Genomic DNA, 19042 nt, shown 5'->3' with positions numbered 1-19042 from the left:
CACACTTTGGGTGTCCAAAATCCTAGCACTCTTCTCCTGGCCCCTGACGTGCAAAAGAGAGCCTGACAGACAAGGGTATCTGAAGTGAAGTAAAACAAAGTGAAGAGGTCTGATAATGGTATCTCTCTAGCATCGCTGGATTAGTTTAGGCTAGGAGTCTCTGCAGTGTCCCTGTGCACATGCCTGGCCATTGCAGAGATGTCTCTTGTGGTTCTGAGTCAACCTATGCTATCAACTACGGATTAGATTTAATGATCCCAAAGAGACAGGATCAGTTTGGGGGGTTATCAAAGAGATTTAGTACAAAATTTCCCACACCTCCAAGGGCTCTCCTACAAATCCTCTAAATACGAAAAAGTAGAAACTCCAAACAGACGCATGGTTCTATTTGCATCTAAAATTTCAGGTTAGGTTTCAAGCCAGATCAATCTCTGATCATGGAGAGAACAAGATGAAATTTACCTTGGTGGGATCACCATGCTACACAACTGCTGTAATACTTGATTTGCATTTCCCAAAATTACATAATTCTCACAGGTCATCATCTAGCTAGAAATATACCACAGTGCCCAATTCTTGTGATTAAACCCTGTATTGGGAAAGACGAACATCTCAGAGACAGACATAAATTTTATACACACATTAAGAAAGGTTGTCATGGCAACTTTGCTTGAAGATATGTATTTTTAAATCTAAGTAAGTTTAACATTCAAAACACATTTGCATCTCCCTCAAAGGCTCTGCATCAAGAATATTAAAAAAATTTTTTCCCAATTCCTTCTGAATCTACACCTCCTTAAAAGCTTAACAAAACCCCTTTGAATATAACAGCAGCACTGACTTAAGCGCCTGTCTTCAGAAAGCTATGAGAAAATCCAAAATGAAAGCCCGATAATATTACTCTTCTACTACCAGAGGCTCTAGGCTTCTCCCTCCAAAATTTTAAACCGTGAGCAGGTCGCCATATAATCTCTACAACATCCTTTTAAGCTCTAAAAATTAATTATCTGTTAGCTGATGACCTTACAATACAAACAACAAATCATAAAAGATAAACCACTTAGTGCTGCAGTATAATTGAACAATTCATAGAAATTTGGACAAAAATTATTTCTCTTTAACCTAGTTAAACCAATTCTTAGCTTCGTTTCTTCTCACTCTAAATGATCTCCAGTATTCCTATTCATCATCAATGTTGACAGTTTTCCTTGGTAAGATATGTAGTTTCATTCTCTTGCTCATAAACTAAAAACAAAAAAATAATGGTCTGACTTCCAACAGTTCCTTGTGCTTCTTCCCTTCTTGTACCCGTAACGGAAGCCTTCTGTTGTCATGTAGTTATCTACAAGTTCCTTCTTCTGTCCCTTTCAGCCACTAACCTGAAGGGTCTTTGAGTTGTTTCCAAACCCAGAACCTAGAGAGCTCAAGTGCTAGAAAGTTAAGCTTTGGCACATGAGACTTTGGGGTTCTTCCTCCTGGGGTGAAGCACAGAAGACAGAGAACACAGTAAGTTCCATGTCTGTTTGGCTCACTGCTATATCCCCAGGATCTGGCATAAGATCTGGCGTACAGGAAGGGGCCAATAAAAAGTGTTGCCTGACTAAATGGTTCACATTTTTTAGACAGAAATGGAAGTCGTGAGGAGTCAGTAGAGTAGGAGGGCTCTGACAACTAAAAATAGTAGAGGTAAGGGAGTAAGAAAATATGGAATTCAGGTGAATTGGAATGACTAGATCACTCCTAGTCTGGAGAATTTCTGGACCATGCACAGATTAAAGAACTAGCGAAGACAGATGTTCCTACTTGTCTATATAGGTCATTTTGGGCAAAAAGGTTCTGTTCTGTGAACACTACACCTCCATGAAACACCAGTTTTTCAGGATAATAGGTGTAACCTGTAAAGGGGTACCTTTATCAAATATATTTGGAACATTCAGTGTTACATCAAGTTAAAATAGGTTTCCTTACATTAGAACTTCTCAGCTCTTCCAATATAATATGCATTACAGGTGTCTGAGAAAGAATATACATACACAATCTGAGAATGAATATGATTTTCTCAGGGTATCTCATAGGATAGGGTACCGTGAGACACTGGGAAATAATGCTCTTGCTAACCTAATAAAGAACTCTGATCCTTACATATTTCCTAGTTTAATGATAATCTGATGATAAGATATAGAAGGAACAAAGGTCTACTTGCTTACCAACTATTCTGGTTGATACTTTGTAGAACTACAGCTGATTATAAATCTACGTTCACTTAATACAGGCATCACTGAAAGATGTCCATACATCTTCTTAAATACTTCCAGCAACACATATCACAAAGTACTATTAGCATTAGAAGTAGTTTGGTTTTCTTTTTCAACTATTAAGTAACTTTAATAATTTCCTGTATATGCACAGAAAACCTCAATAAAGATTTCATTCATTTATTCAAAAACATTTACTGACTGCCATTTGGAGACAGGCACCTTACAACTTTATCCATGATAGTTACCATGGTGGGGTAACAGTTTCATTTTTACCATTAAGTGTTAAAAATTAAAACAAGAATTTGCAAGTATTTTAGACATACATAAAACCAAGTGTTTTTTTTTTTAAAACTACCAGACAGGATTATTTGTGACTTATTTACTTCTGGCACGTTTTCCATGCTATAACAAGATCTGCTTCCAATCTGAAGAAAGACAGCCACCAAACCCTAAACTGCCTAAATAGGAAGCACACTGGAAGAAGGAATGTCATTTCCTGCCTTTTTGTTTATTGTCTGGATATTTTATAAAATTGCCTCAAGCTCAAATTTTACAGTTATCCAGTCACTCAGTGCCATAAAATTCTATATATCAAACATAAAATTAATTTCTACTTTCAAAGTCCACCTCCCCTCAAACAAGACCTTACAAAAATGAAGTAACAAAAGAAAATGTTTGAAATGTATTAAACAAAAAGTAGACCATGCTGTTTTGACCACAATGGGTAAAAATATACGTATATGGGAACAGGGGAAAAACTTAAAACAGCTGTACAAATGGCGATTGAGTTGGCAGTATTAGTTTTGAGAGTTCTTTTAATACCTCTGTTACATTCCTCTTTTATAAACTGCATCATTTGAAACTACTGCTTCTCTCTTAAGAACAAAACGCCACTACACCCCACTGAAGATATTAAGGTAATCTGAAGTTTAGATCTTTCAGTGTTTCTTAGCTAGTATTTGCTGTCTTCATTTACAGTTCTGTTTCTTCTTGCAAGAATGAAGAACTATTTTTTGTTTTAATTGGAGGACAACTGCTTTACAATATTGTGTTGGCCTCTGCCATACATCATCAGCAAGTATCAGTCCCCTCCCTATGTCCCTTCTCTCCTGAACACACCTCCCATCTCTCACCCAATCCCATCCCTCTGGGCTGTCACACAACACTGGGTTGAGCTCCCTCTGTCACACAGGAAATTCCCACTTGCTGTCTGTTTTACATATGGTAACGGATGTTTCCATGCTATTCTCTCAATTCATCCCACGCACTCCATCCCGCACTGTGTCCACATGTCTGTTCTCCACATCTGTGTCTCCACTGCTGCCCTGCACATAGGTTCATCAGTGACACCTTTCTAGATTCCATACGCATGCATTAATATACAATATTTGATTTTCTCTTTCTGATGTACTTCACTCTCTATAATAGGCTCTAGGTTCATCCACCTCAAGTTAGTCCCACCAGCACCTACAGTCATCTTCTAAGGACTAAAGGAGATGGGTATATAAAGAAGCTGGTTGGTAACAAACGCTTTCTCCAGTCCCATGTTCTACTTTCAGCACGTTTCGGTCTCACTCCTTTTTATCAGAGCAGATCACTTACCACACTCAAAGCAACACTGTATGGAGCCCTTCTGGCTGTGCGAGTTTTCTGGCTTCTGCAGTAACAGTAACAGCTTTGTTGTCACAGTCTCCCTCCCCCTACTTCTCCCCTTCTATCTTCATCATTGGTCTTAGGAACTTAGGAAACAGGCACAGGACTGGCAAAGAAGAAAAACAAGGTCACTAGCATCAATTTGTTGACATTATCAAAACCCACCCTTGAAGATAGTGTCCCTTTCTCTCATAGCTGTCCTCTCACAGCCCCCAAACGAATCCTTGATTCTACTGGCCATGTCTTCACTTTTACACACTCAGTAGAATTATGCTTTTTCTAAGCAATTTTCAATCTGTCAACATAACCACATGTGGAAAAAAAAGTACATGTTATAACAGGCGACAGTACTTTTTATGGATCTGAAGAAAAAAATCCAAGATGTCTTCAAGGAAGAATGTTAATGTTTCCCTCAGAGTCTAAAAATGACAACAAAGATTCTTAAAGTGTCCTCTTCAAAGGTAAAATGCCACCCCAATTTCAACTTGATTATATCAAAAATTTTTCGTAGGCTAGTGGAGTAATTTCATTTTTTAAGTGCTCACTGTAGTATCTACATTATGTTTTGACTTTAGCAGCTTGAGTTTATTAATATAGAAGTGTTTTGATTGAACGGATGGAGAAGTAAGGCCATTTTTAAAGTTGAAAAGAATAACAATATCTGAGACGAGAAAAAGGGGGAGAAAAAATTGGCAAGTCTGTATTTACTTCTGAGAACAGTAATGTTTCAGTTGTAGAAAACTCTATTGGTTCATAACATATTAAATGAGAGAATTTTATGTTTATCTGTGAAAAGTATATGTGGATAAAAGAGTAGAAAGATTAACCTCAGAAGCTGAACACTGGTTAAGTTCAAATAGTGGGGATGGAGTTCCCTATTTTTTGTGCTTCTATATTTCCTAGATTTTTCTACAATAACCCATATAATTTTTCTAATAAAAATAGAACATTTTATCTTTAAAATACAAACTATTTTAATAAAAAGGAAACAAATGAAATTTTGATATTGGATCTATAAAGAAGATAGAATCTATTTATATATATATAAATAAAACTGCACATTTGTGGGCCAGACAACATGTGTTTTTCTTTTTTCCCAAACACATGCACAGAACTAATTGTTTTGAATTTTATTAGCACAAAGCATGGAAGAGCCCTTTCATGCCATAAGAAATGTGCTGTGTTGATGTTTTTAAAAATAAACTTCTGAACTATCAAAAAGAATGCAGATCAAAATCAGTGAAGAGATAGATTTTAAAAAGCTAAAAAGCTATAAAACGAGAGACCAGCCAGAGGCATGCTACAAGCATCAGTGATACTGAGGCTACTAAAATTTAGGTCATTTGACAAATACAAAGGGCCAAGAACAACATGGAATGGATAACTTATTTTACACATGATAAAGAGTATTTTTTTAAAAATCTTATAGAAGATGACTTATTTTTAATGTTGCAAATTAGTTAGGTAACTCTGGATAAAGTATGCTTATGTACCTGATTCTTCTATCCTCTATTTTCCTCATATCCAATCATTATTAAACACTGTTTCATTTATTGGCAACATGGCAACACCCTGACTCTGGCTCAGCTACCTTGTTGTTGCTGATCTCGTCTCACTTAGAATTCCACTTACCTGATTTTAATGACACTTGGCTTACATATCATCTGCCTCCTCTAACCTCCACTGCCGTTTTCAAAGCCAAATAAGGTACTTAGATAATAAAGGAAGATGCTCTGTATACACTAAGCCATAGAAAATGAAGGTGAGAGGAAATAAATTTAAACATGCCTTCATTGAAACAACATGATGCTAGGATCTAGGACTACATTTCACTTAAAGTTTCCAAATTTAAATTATACCATAAATTGAATATTTTTGACAGAAATAAAGGCTGCATCTAGTTATTACTTAGTTTCTATGTTTAACTACTCATTATTAGGTCTGAAATATTAGCTATATAACCATAAACACAGCATAAAATGACTCTAACCAGAGTACGTTCTTGAAACTTAAAATTACAAGAGAAATTCAGCAGTGTCAATAATAAGTCCATTTGCAAACATTTACCATTATTCTTCCTTTCCTCTCTATTGGCACCTGGCATACTTCCTTCACAGTTATCTTTTTAAAAACATATTTAGTAATTAGCCCCCAACTAAAATAAATAAATTTATTTAAAAACAAACAAACAAAAAAACATATTTAAAAGAAATTCTTCAAGAACAATATAACCAGAAAAAAAAGCAAAACTAAAATACAATGCTGTCAATGAAAAAGTATTAAATATAAAACTTATCAGTACTAAAACGTAAATCCGGAACGGTACTTCAAGTATTTTTGAAATAGTTCCAAAAAAGAAGTATTGCTTACTAATTCTTACTAATGAGATTGATCATTTTTCTGAAAGTTTATTAGCTTTTCCCAGTAGAAACTGTTTTGTCCATTTATCTACTGCATGTTTTCTTGCCAACTTGTATGAGCTTTTTATATGTAATATGGGATATTATCCCTTTCTGTCATATATATTGCAAATATTTTCACCCATATTTGTTTTCTTTTTTTAAAACTTGGTTTGGTTTTTAGTTAATGTTCTCTCATTTCTAAATCATAAGTTCACTATGGTTCGGATATAACATAATAAATAAATTTAGGAATTGCTTTTTCCACAAATGAGAATTAGTGGAATAATATAGTGCTACTAAGATTTTCAGCAAAAATGGACAGACAAGCCTCGTTCTTAGTTTGCTATTTAGGAGGGACATTTCAAAACATATTCAAAAACAACTATATAATTTTCCAAATGATTCAGAACTGTTCAAAATGATGAGCAATGTGTAAGTCATGAAATGAACACTGTTGTCTGGGTAGGCACAACAATAGCAAATACAAAGTACATTATTCACTGAATTACTCAAACCTAAAACACAAATTAACTTATACTTGGAAAATAAAAACATTAATCCAATAAATAAAATTATGAAAAGTCCTTTTTCCCCCCTTTAAGGTGATTTACTGTAACAATGAAAAGGAGTTAATATCATTTTTCTTTTTTATGAATATTTGGAAAATATTACTGTGCAAAATAATTTATCTTCAAGAATATTAATTTTAGAAATCAAACTAAGGCTAAGAAAATGAAAATAATGGCATAGAAAGTGATATGACAAAAGTTAAAAGCAGAAGGCCTCCCATTAAAATGATCACTATACTGATGCAATGAATATAAGCGTATATTGGTGCATCAAGAAACTCCGGTATACAAAAATCCAAATTTACATGATGAAGTATTAATAGGTGTTTATTTTACACAATGATGCTTGGTTTCTAAAAGGATTCAATACAGATTTTCTAAATGATCATTTTCTTCAGCAAAGTTAAATGGATACAATTTTAGTATCTCTTTGAGACAGTGATCCAAGCTTCCTCTTTGGATGATGTCACCAGTTCATACTTAGTTTCAATGACTTGTCCCTCCACAGAAAGGAGGTGCAGTCTCCTCAGCAAAACACTCAAAAGCACTGTGGCCACCATATAGGCAAACCTAGTCAGGAAGAGAGTGACATGGTTACCAAAGATTAACGATTATTTATACAATTTAACTTTTAAATTTAATTTATACAATTTATACAGATTGTTCATTCTCATCAACAGTGATTATCAAAATTTTAAGTACAAAGTCTGACATCTTTCCTTTCATTTTCCTTTATCATCTCACCTCAACTCTGGGCATTCCCGTGTGCCTGAAAACCCAAGCAAGGAGAAAGTTTTCATTACAGATTCATCATCAAAACGCTCTGGATCAAACCTAAAAAGAAGATTTGGGGCTAGTCAAACAGAGCTCCACTGGCATGGCATGTATTTACACTATAAGAACACAGGTATGTAATAAACTTTAAAAACTACTAAAGATAGAAACTGCTGTCACATTATATTTCATTTTGACCTTTTATGTTCTTAAACTACTGAACATATGTCTCTTTTTGCTTACTTTATTATTTCTAAACAATAGGTGCAAAATACATTTCTCTAGAACCATCAAGGAATAAAAGCATAACAGGCACTTACATCATTTATGAGATTAAAGGATAAATCACACAAAATCACTTAGTGAGTATTTACAATTAAGAGTGTTCAAAATATGGTACATGAGACCATCGAATCAATATGCAAAGTATTTTACATTGCCTTTTCAATTAAATTTCATTTCTTAAAATTGAAGTCACCAGACTTAAAATTACACACATCAAAATTATATTACATAAGACCCAGACTTATTAGTAAGTGAAGGAAATGTTGGTAAATCATCGCCCTGCAAGGCAGGAGACCCAGGTTCAATTCCTGGGTCGGGAATATCTCCTGGTGAGGGAAATGGCAACTCACTCCAGTATTCTTGCCTGGAGAATCCCATGGACAGGGGAGCCTGGCAGGCTACAGTCCACAGGATCGCAAGAGTCGGACACGACTTAGCGACTAAACCACCATCACCAAGGATTTTTTACTGTACAGAATAAAAGTTTTACTCTGTAGAGAGTCATGGGGAAATGGATATATTAAAACAAAATAATCAACCCACCAAGAAGCATAAAAATTCCCCTCAAAAACAAATGTTTTTAAAAGATCTAAACTCTACTATGAGAAAAAAAAAGAATTCTGCTTTCATACTCTTTTTAAAGAGTGTAAATTATCTTTTACTTTTGGGATATACTCTATTTACATTAGACTCTATAGAAAAATTATATCAAATATAATCAGCTTTTTCCTTTTGTAAACTAATTTGAAAATTGGGACCCTAAGTGTTTACTTGAAGATATCTATGTTTCCAGGTTAAAAGAGAATGAAACTAGATTTTTCCAACTTACAAAGTTTTTTTTATTTTATATTGGAATATAGTTGGTTTACAACGTTGCATTTATTTCAAGTGAACAGCAAAATGATCCAGTTTTACATACACACAGATCTATTCTTTTTCTGGTTTCTTTCCCATATAGGTTATTACAGAATATTGAATAGACTCCCCTGTGCTATATAGTTGGTCCTTGTTGATTATCTATTTTATATATAGTAGTGTATATATGTTAATCCAAATCTCCTAATTTATTCCTCACTCACACTTTTCCTCTTTGGTCACTGAAAGTTTTATAAGTCTGTGAGTCTCTCTCTGTTTTGTAAATAAGTTCATTTGCATCACTCTTTTAAAGTCTACATAAAAGTGATATTATGTGACACTTGTCTTTCTGTATCTGACTTACTTCACTTAGTATGATAATCTCTAGGTCCATCCATGTTGCTGCAAATCGGATTATTTCACTCTCTTTTATGGCTGAGTAATATTCCATTGCGTGTTTCCCTGGTGGCTCAGTGGTAAAGAACCCACCTGCCAATGCAGCAGACAAAAGTTCAATCCCTGGGTCAGGAAGATTCAGAGGAGCCTAGTGGGCTACAGTTCATGGGGTTGCAAAGGAGTAAGATACGACTTCGCGACTGAACAACAACATATTCCACTGTATATATGTATCACATTTTCTTTAACCATTTCTCTATTGAGGAACACAGGTTGATGCCATGTCTTGACTACTGTAAACAATGTTCCAATGAACACTGGAGTCCATGTATCTTTTTGAATTATGGTTTTCCCCAGATGTATGCCCACGAGTGGGATTGATGGATCATAGGTAGCTTGATTTTTAAATTCTTAAGAAACCTCCATACTATTTTCCATAGTGGCTGTAGCAATTTGCATTCCTATCAACTGTGTAGGAGGGTTCCTTTTCCTCCACACTCTCTCTAGCATTTATTGCTTGTAGATTTGTTGATGATGGCCATTCTGGCTAGTGTGAGGTGATACTTCACTGTAGTTTTGATCTGCTGCTGCTGCTGCTGCTTAGTCACTTCAGTCGTGTCCGACTCTGTGCGACCCCACAGACAGCAGCCCACCAGGCTCCACCGTCCCTGGGATTCTCCAGGCAAGAACACTGGAGTGGGCTGCCATTTCCTTCTCCAATGCACGAAAGTGAAAAGTGAAAGTGAATTTCTCTAATAATTGGCAATGCTGAGCATCTTTCATGTGTTTTAAGTCATATTCACTAACAACTAAAGATGAGATAGAGAAATTAAGGAAACAATCTCATTTACCATCACATCAAAAAAAATAAAATACCTAGGAATAAACCTACCTAAGGAGGTGAAAAACCGATACTCCAAAAACTATAAGACACTGATGAAAGAAATCGAAGATGACACAGATGGAATGATATACCATGTTCTTGGATTGAAAGAATCAATATTGTCAAAATGACTACATTACACAAGGTAATCTACATATTCAACACATTCCCTATCAAATTATCAATGGCATTTCTTGCTGATCTAAACAAAAAAACTTAAAATTTGTATGGAAACACAAAAGACCCCAAATGGCCAAAGCAATATTGAGAAAGAAAAACAGAGCTGGAGGAATCAGGCTCCCTGACTTCACTCTGTACTATAAAGCTACAGAGATCAAAACAGTATGATTTTGGCATGAAGACAGAGATCAATGCGAACCCTAGAAATAAACCCACACACCTATGGTCAACTAATCTACGACAAAGGAGGCAAGACTACACAGTGGAGAACAGACAATCTCAATAAGTGGTGTCCAAAAATTGGACAGCTACATTTAAAAGAATGAAATTAGAACATTCTCTAACACCATATACATAAATAAACTGAGGATGGATTAAAAATATAAATGTAAGACTGGATACCATAAAACTCTTACAGGAGAACACAGACAGAAGAACACTCCTTGACATAAACCACAACAATATCATTTTGCGTTCACCTCCTAAAGTAATGAAAATAAAAGCAAAAATTAACAAATAGGACCTAGTTAAACCTAAAAATTTTTTTTGCACAGTGAAAAAAAAAACCATAAACAAAGTGAAAAGACAACACACAGAATGGGATGAAATATTAGCAAATGATGTGACTGACAAGGGATTAACCTCCAAAATATACAAACAGCTCATGTAGCTCAATATCAAAAAAACAAACAACACAATCAAAAAATGGGCAGAAGATCCAAAAAGACATTTCTCCAAAAAAGACACAGAGACATCCAATTATTTTGTTAAATATCTCACAATTTTAAGGATTAAAAAATGAAAATGAATAGTAACTTAATCTCAAGTATTGAGGTTTTTTAAAAAACTATAACACTTATTTTATTTATTTTCAGGGTAAGAAGTAATCCCAATTTTATTTTCCATCATGAATTTAACTCGATTTACAACACAAGACTATAAAATATGTAGCAAATGACAGTGTTATCCAAATACTAGGTTTTCAGAATTTTGGAAATACACTAAATTTTCTAGGCATGTAGTCAAACTCCTTCCAGAGAAGGATTGGGAAATAGGCATTTTGCTGGCTCCCTCTGCACTGAAATGTGGGGGCTAACCACAGCCAGTATCTCCATGCCCATTAACGTATGCTTCTTTGTTTGCTATGATCCTGTGGGACTTATGAATGCAAGATGTGCCAGTTAACACAACAGGGAAATTTGGGGCATATCCCTCCCTCGATGGCAGCCATAAAAGTTGGGACACTTGATATGTATGAAAGGGAGATGCTGGTAACTTGGTTTTATGGTTGGAGTGAACTAGAAGAAGAAAGCTGGGGGTGTGTCCATTGACTCCCGCAGGCTCTGGAGAGGATCACAGCCAGTATTTCTAAATGCACGCTCATTAAGAAACTGCATCTTCAGCAAACAGCTTGTAAAGTACACAATCAACCCCCTTCCAGGGAAAGACTGGGAGATAGGCTTTTTTGCCTGTTCCCTCTATGCTGAGCCCCAATGGGGACAGCCATGGTGAATACGTGTGGCTCCCAACACGCTCCCGTTAAAAACTGCTTTTCTCCAGTCCTGTGCGACTCAGGAATGCAAGCTCAGATGGCTTTTGAAGTAGATGTTCTGGGAGCCCATCCCTCAGGCATTTAAAACTGCGGCACAAAATGTGTGGTTCAAAGCCTTTGATCCTCAGGGAGAAGCTGAGAGTTTGATGTTCCCTCCTGATTGTACAGCACTGTGCTGGGGGTACAGAGAAGGTAATGGCACCCCACTCCAGTACCCTTGCCTGGAAAATCCCATGGATGGAGGAGCCTGGTAGGCTGCAGTCCGTGGGGTCGCGAAGAGTCGGACACGACTGAGCGACTTCACTTTCACTTTTCACTTTCATGCACTGGAGAAGGAAATGGCAACCCACTCCAGTGTTCTTGCCTGGAGAATCCCACGGACGGATGGCGGAGCCTGGTGGGCTGCCGTCTATGGGGCTGCACAGAGTCGGACATGACTGAAGCGACTTAGCAGCAGCAGCTGCTAAGTGGAGTTTATGACAAGAATGTGTCTCAGCCTTTCCCACCTGTTTCAACGTGGGTATTTTCTCATTTACCTAATGTGGAGGAGTCCTCAGCTAGTTCCTGGATTTTTCTCAGAGGGAATTCCTCTACATTCAGAGCATCTGTGTGAGGAAGGAAATTCACGAGCCTGCTATATCACCACCTTGGTATCAGTCCTTACTAAGGATTTTAATGTTTGCCTTAGTTCTTTTTAGTTGAGATTCTATTTCAGTCTGTTTTTTTTTTTTAAGTTGATAATATTTCTTTATTTGGTACTGAGTAGTATTTACATTATTATCCATTTAAATCACAGAATTTGACTCAGGGTTTCTTCCTCTGAGACATCGCCAATACAATAAAAGCAATGATGCATTTATTTCTATAAATAAATCATGTCTAGACAGATTTCTGTAAGGAGAATAAGGTAATGTCAGTTACTCAAAAAAGAAAACTTATAAAAACCACAAAGAAATATCACCACATACCCATTAGAACTAAAATAAAAAACAGAAACAATAGTTAATGCTATTGAGGCTGCAGAGAAGCTAAATCTCTCAAACACTGCAGCTGAGAATCTATAAATAATAGTCTGGCAGTTTCTTGTGAAATTAAGTATGCACTAACTGTATAACCAATCATACTCTGGCATTCTTCCTAAGAAATGAAATGCTATGTTCACATGAAACCTTGTACACAAATGTTCATAAGAGCTTTATTCATACAAGCAAAATACTAGAAACAAGCCAAATGTCCTTTAGTGGGTCAAAGGGTGGAAGCTGAACAAACTTAGCACATGTAGACTACTACTCAGCCATAAAAAATATGCAACACCCTTTGTTAATCTCAAGAGCATTAAATTTAGTGAAAAAAATCAATCTCTCCATCTTCCTCTGTGTGATAATTATATTCAAACTATAATTAATCAATTGTCTCTACAGGGTCTATCTCAGTCCTATGTACATTTTGGCTAGTGTGACGCAGTCTCTCAAGGATCATCTCAAGACACTGACACAAATGAATCTCTGGAGTTTCCACAAGGGATGATGATGAGGTATCCAACTGAAGAAAGCTTTTCCCTGGCATACAACATTACTAATACCATTTCCTAAATTTGACTGCATTTGATTCCTAAAAATGATTTCCATATTTTAGCACATATTTCTTTCAGTATCTTCAATCTGTGACCCTGATTCTCTGAGTGTTTTGAGGATAGGAATAGTGTCGAAAGTTCTAGCAAAGTTCTTATGCTTTTTGTATTACATTTAAAAGTTTATCAAAAATTTGGCATTTTTCCACATGAGAATTTTTTTAAGATTTTAAAATGTGAAATTTTAATTTTTTATAACTGTAAGTATACATTTTTATTTTACCAATGTATATCTTTAATTCTGCTATGAAAGCCCCTTTGAATATTAAATTTACTTAATTTTTTTAGCAGATTTTGAAGTACTGTTATTTCATTTATTAATAGATTTCCCTTTAATATCACTGTAATGTGAAAAATTAAAATGACTTAATGCTCATTTAACTTATATGCAGAGTACATCATGAGAAACACTGGGCTGGATGAAGCACAAGCTGGAATCAAGATTGCTGGAAGAAATATCAATAACTTCAGATATGCAGATGACACTACCCTTATGGCAGAAAGTGAAGAACTAAAGAGTCTCCTGATGAAAGTGAGAGAGAAGAGTGGAAAAGTGGGCTTAAAGTTCAACATTCCAAAAACTAAGATCATGGCATCTGGTCCCATCACTTCATGGCAAACAGATGGGGAAACAGTGGAAACAGTGGCTGAGTTTATTTTTCTGGGCTCCAAAATCACTGCATATGGTGACTGCAGCCATAAAATTAAAAGATGCTTACTCCTTGGAAGGAAAGTTATGACCAACCTAGACAGCATATAAAAAGCAGAGACATTCCTTTGTAAACAAAGGTCTATCTAGTCAAGGCTATGGTTTTTCAAGCAGTAATGTATGGATGTGAGAGTTGGACTACAAAGAAAGCTGAGCGCCGAAGAATTGATGCTTTTGAACTGTGGTGTTGGAGAAGACTCTTGAGAGTCCCTTGGACTGCAAAGAGATCCAACCAGTCCATCTTAAAGGAAATCAGTCCTGGGTGTTCATTGGAAGGACTGATGTTGAAGCTGAAACTCCAGTACTTTGGCCACCTGATGCGAAGAGCTGACTCATTTGAAAAGACCCTGACGTTGGGAAAGATTGAAGGCAGGAGGAGAAGGGGACGACAGAGGATGAGATGGTTAGATGGTATCACCAACTCAATGGACATGAGTTTGGGTAAACTCCGGGAGCTGGTGATGGACAGGGAGGCCTGGTGTGCTGCAGTTCATGGGGTCGCAAAGAGTCGGACATGACTGAGCGATTGAACTGAACTGAACTGAATGCTTAAATGTCCCAGCCTTATACTCTGGAAGTAGGTTTTTCTTTTACTTCAACCATGCCATCAACTCTGCCCCCTGCCTGTCACATAGCTGTCTTCAGTTCAGTTCAGTTCAGTTGCTCAGTCGTGTCCGACTCTTTGCGACCCCATGAATTGCAGCACGCCAGCTGTCTTAGCCCTCATCAACTCAACATATAACCTTCTTCAAGGCTAGCAGATCTTAATCTACTTCTTTAAGGCAGATTTTACCAGATGCCTACTGAGGAGGCAAACAGTTTCAGCTTTGTTCTTCACTCTTCCCCTCCCTTGCTGCTCTCACACACAATATACACACAACACCTATTTTCTGAATTCGACCAAAGAGCTTAATAACAGACCAACAGAATGAAAACAAAGAAACTGCATACACAATACCCATTTACCAGTAACAGAACTCCAAAATACCACTGAAATTAAAGGATAATTGTAGAAATTAAGTAATTAAATAGATCTTGGGACAGAAGTGGTAATAGGAGAAATAAAGAGTAGAAGACAGTAGATTCATGAAAGAAAAAGTAGTGAGCAGTAGATATACAGGGAAAGTGGTGGCTTCCTGTTTTTATATCACTGTTACATACTGAATTTCTCCTCAAAACATAGAAAAAGAACACAAAACATGCAAACACATAAAAATTAAGAACTGCAAAGACAATGACAGAAATTTCCTACTTGTACGGAGATGACCAAGTACTGGGATCCTGAAGCACGACTCCAAGGGCATACAGGACAAGGGTCTGCCAAAAAAAAAAAAAAAAGATACTCTGGTTATGAAAGGTTTAACAGAGACAAAATGACTCGCAGAAAGCCAACTTATAAAAATATTACGTAACAGAAGAAAACACAGGCCATTAGTTTGGTGATCTCATAGTGGGAAGGTATCCCTTAAGCATATCACAAAATACTGAAGCCATAAAATAACAGACTTCACTATGTGAAAATTTAAAACTGGCATCTAATTAAAACAAAACACACCATAAAACTAGTAAAAGATAAATGACAGAAAAAAAAGATTTGTCATATAACTGACAGAATTAATATGTATAATCTACAAAAAGACATATAAACTCACTAGAAAGAAAATAATTCACAAAAGAAACAAACTGAGTATATGTATGAAAAGCTGTTTAATCTCTCCAATTATCAGGGGAAGCAAATTAAAATTATGAGATAATTTTTCATATATGATTCACATAATATATAAAAGATTCATAAATCAGAGGTGGTAAAGAATATGGAGAGGAAAAGCAATCTCATACACTGTTGCTCAAAATATAAATTGCCTCTTAGAAGCAATTTGTAGTAATGAAAAAAATTAAAATCAATCTAAATTGTCATCAATGAGGACTACTTAAATTATGGTCCATTCATACAATGCAGTACTATACATCCATTAAAAATAATGAATCGGATCCATAGTAAGTGCCAGTTGTATTAACTGTCTCAATAAAAGAAGAAAATTAAAAACAATATATAACAATATATAACAAACAATATATAAAGAGTATATTGTCACATATAAATTAGGTTTTTAAAATGCATACATATATATGTATATATCGGAGAAGGCAAGGGCAACCCACTCCAGTACTCTTGCCTGGAAAATCCCATGGACGGAGGAGCCTGGTAGGCTGCAGTCCATGGGGTCGCTCAGAGTCGGACACGACTGAGGGACTTCACTTTTCACTTTCATGCATTGGAGAAGGAAATGGCAACCCACTCCAGTGTTCTTGCCTGGAGAATCCCAGGGACGGGGGAGCCTGGTGGGCTTCCGTCTATGGGGTCGCACAGAGTCAGACACGACTGAAGCGACTTAGCAGCAGCAACAGCAACATGTATATATACATAGAGTAATACATATACACAGGAAAAAACCTACAAAATATACACTAAATGATTCACAGTAGTACCCAGGGAGAAAGGAGCCTTTCTTTTATTTTGTTTGAACCTTAAAACAAGCATATATTATTTTGTAATTTAAAACAACTCTTTTATTTAACAACAGGTAGCATTTATTGGATACTTTAAACAATAAAGCTTAAAAATACACACTAAAAGAGTTGAAAAGAATAACTGAATGGGTTAAGCCTATGAAATGTTTCCTACCTCCCTAGGAATAATAAATTTGTCAATCTTTCCTTCAATATCTTGAAGCCGGGCAGAAACTGGGGTCAGTTTGGCAGTCCGAACAGTTTCACAAAGCACCTGCCGACAATACCTGTTTAAAAAAAATTTTTTGAGGATCCTTATTTTGGGAGAATCAATTTGAAATGTATATACATTTTAAAGTGTCATTCAACAATTTTAATAACCTTCCTAACTTGAAAGAGTCATAATTCTTATTTGCTTAAAATACAGTGTATATTAGAAGCATATAAAGTTTAGGTGAGTAAGAATTTAAACCAATAAAAATAACTTTAAAAGTACCAGAAGAAAACTCAAAACAATATTTCTAAAATTTGTGTGCAGAAGCGTCCTTTATTTTTAATGAAGGATTTAATAAAAATTTTAATAAGACTTTTCTACTTCAAAATTAGAAAAAATATTGAAACAATGATGGATATCATAAAGAAAAACACCATGACTATGGAAAATTTTCTATATACTTGAACTCATCATTAAGTAAAATTAAAAGCCAAGTAGAAAAATTATTTACTGTAAATATATCCTTAATGCCTCAAAGCTATTTAAAAATCCCAAATTAAAATGATCAGACATCCCAACAGGAATATGGACATAAAATATAAAAGCAATCCACAAAAAAAGAAAAAAAATTGCAAATGGTATGGAAACATAAATGATACTCTTCAACCTCATTAACAACAGAAAGACTGCCAATCAAAGCAAATTTTTTTACCTGCCAGATTAGCAAATATGAACAAGAGTATTGTCATAGAAAATATGAATAAAAAATAGGGAAATGGACATTCATATTCACTTGAGGGAAGTATAAATTGGTACAACCTTTCTGAAGGATGCTGTGCTGTGCTTAGTCGCTCATTCATGTCTGACTCTTTGTGATCCCATGGACTAGCCCTCCAGGCTTCTCTGTCCAAGGGGATTCTCCAGGCAGGAATACTAGAGTGGGTTGCCATGCCCTCCTCCAGGAGATCTTCCCAACCCAGGGATCGAACCCAGGTCCTCCCGCATTGCAGGAGGATTCTTTACCATCTGAGCCACCAGAGAAGCTCTGATGAAGGATAACTTGGCAATATATATGGAAATATAAGGTTTGCATTACAATGAGAGGAGTAAAAACTAAAAATATATTGCAATCTTGCTATGCACCAGTTCTGTGAAATAGTTTCTATGCAGTATTTCATTTAATCCTTATGAGAAACTCATGGGTATTATTGTTTTTTAATTTCACAGATTTTAAAAATGAGGCAATTGTTTAAGGTCACACAGCAGGATGAAACAGGGGACTCAAAGCCGGTGCACTGGGACAACCCAGAGGGATGGGATGGGGAGGGAGGTAGGAGGGGGGTTTGGGATGTACACCCGTGGCTGATTCATATCAATGTATGGCAAAAACCACCACAATATTGTAAAGTAATTAGCCTCCCAATTAAAATTAATTAATTTTTAAAAAAAGATCACACAGCAGGTAAGTGGTATTGACAGGATTCAAACACAAGTCTGTTACCCCATAGCCCCTAACTGTAAACACTACACTACTGCATACATTCTTAAATAATTATCTCATTTCTCGGACCTTATTAATAGAAAAATTTGGAAATATTTGCAAAGATGTAAGCATAGGAATATTGAATTTTAGAATTTCTAAAAACATCAAAAACAAAAAAGGAAACATCCTTTCCTCTTTGAACAAATATTTTTTAGGTACCTACTACATTAGAAGCACTGGATCAGTTACTAAGCTACAACAGTGAACAAGACAAAACCCTCAAAGAATTTCAAAGTCTAGTTGGCAGGGGAAAGGACAGAGGAAGGAACATCAAGGATGAACAATTAAAAAGGCACAGTAACTGTTATGATAAAGGAAGTTCAGGGTGTTGGGGAACACATGGCAGGAGCACCCAACTGGAGAGAGGACTTTGCACATGAATAAACACTTAGGCTAAGACCTGAAGAAAAAACTGGACTCAGCTAGAGGACAGAGGAAGAGAGAATGTAACCAAAAGTCAGAAGATTAAAAATAGTGCTTCACATTTGAAGAAACAAAAGAATTTCAGTAAAGCTGAAATGCCTCATGAGCCAAGCTAGTTGGTATAAATTTTATCTTAAGGGCAACCAGAAGTCACTGAAGGATTTTAAACAGGGGAGTATGATCAGATATAACTCCCCAGATATAG

At 35.9% G+C, this 19042-nt stretch overlaps 1 protein-coding gene across 16 annotated transcripts in view; it reads right to left on the bottom strand.

Annotated features, from left to right (window-relative positions):
• Positions 1 to 7191: 7191 nt before the first annotated feature.
• The window catches only part of CYP20A1 (cytochrome P450 family 20 subfamily A member 1), a 46753-nt gene continuing 34902 nt past the window's right edge, over positions 7192 to 19042 (bottom strand). For all 16 annotated transcript variants that reach the window (XM_081582006.1, XM_081582004.1, XM_081581999.1 and 13 more), the window contains 4 exons: positions 16833 to 16944; positions 15399 to 15463; positions 7627 to 7716; positions 7192 to 7452 (listed from right to left, as the gene is read on the bottom strand). In XM_081582006.1, coding sequence (XP_081438132.1) covers positions 7302 to 7452; positions 7627 to 7716; positions 15399 to 15463; positions 16833 to 16944 — 418 coding nt within the window. In that variant the 3' untranslated portion in view covers positions 7192 to 7301. The remainder of the gene's footprint in view (positions 7453 to 7626; positions 7717 to 15398; positions 15464 to 16832; positions 16945 to 19042) is intronic.

This window comes from Giraffa tippelskirchi, chromosome 3 (genome assembly GCF_054371585.1).
Source record: "Giraffa tippelskirchi isolate mGirTip1 chromosome 3, T2T-mGirTip1v1.2.pri, whole genome shotgun sequence".
Classification (NCBI taxonomy): Eukaryota; Metazoa; Chordata; class Mammalia; order Artiodactyla; family Giraffidae; genus Giraffa; species Giraffa tippelskirchi.
The sequence above is the reverse complement of the archived record's forward strand: the minus strand, read 5'-3'. Positions and strand labels throughout refer to the sequence as shown.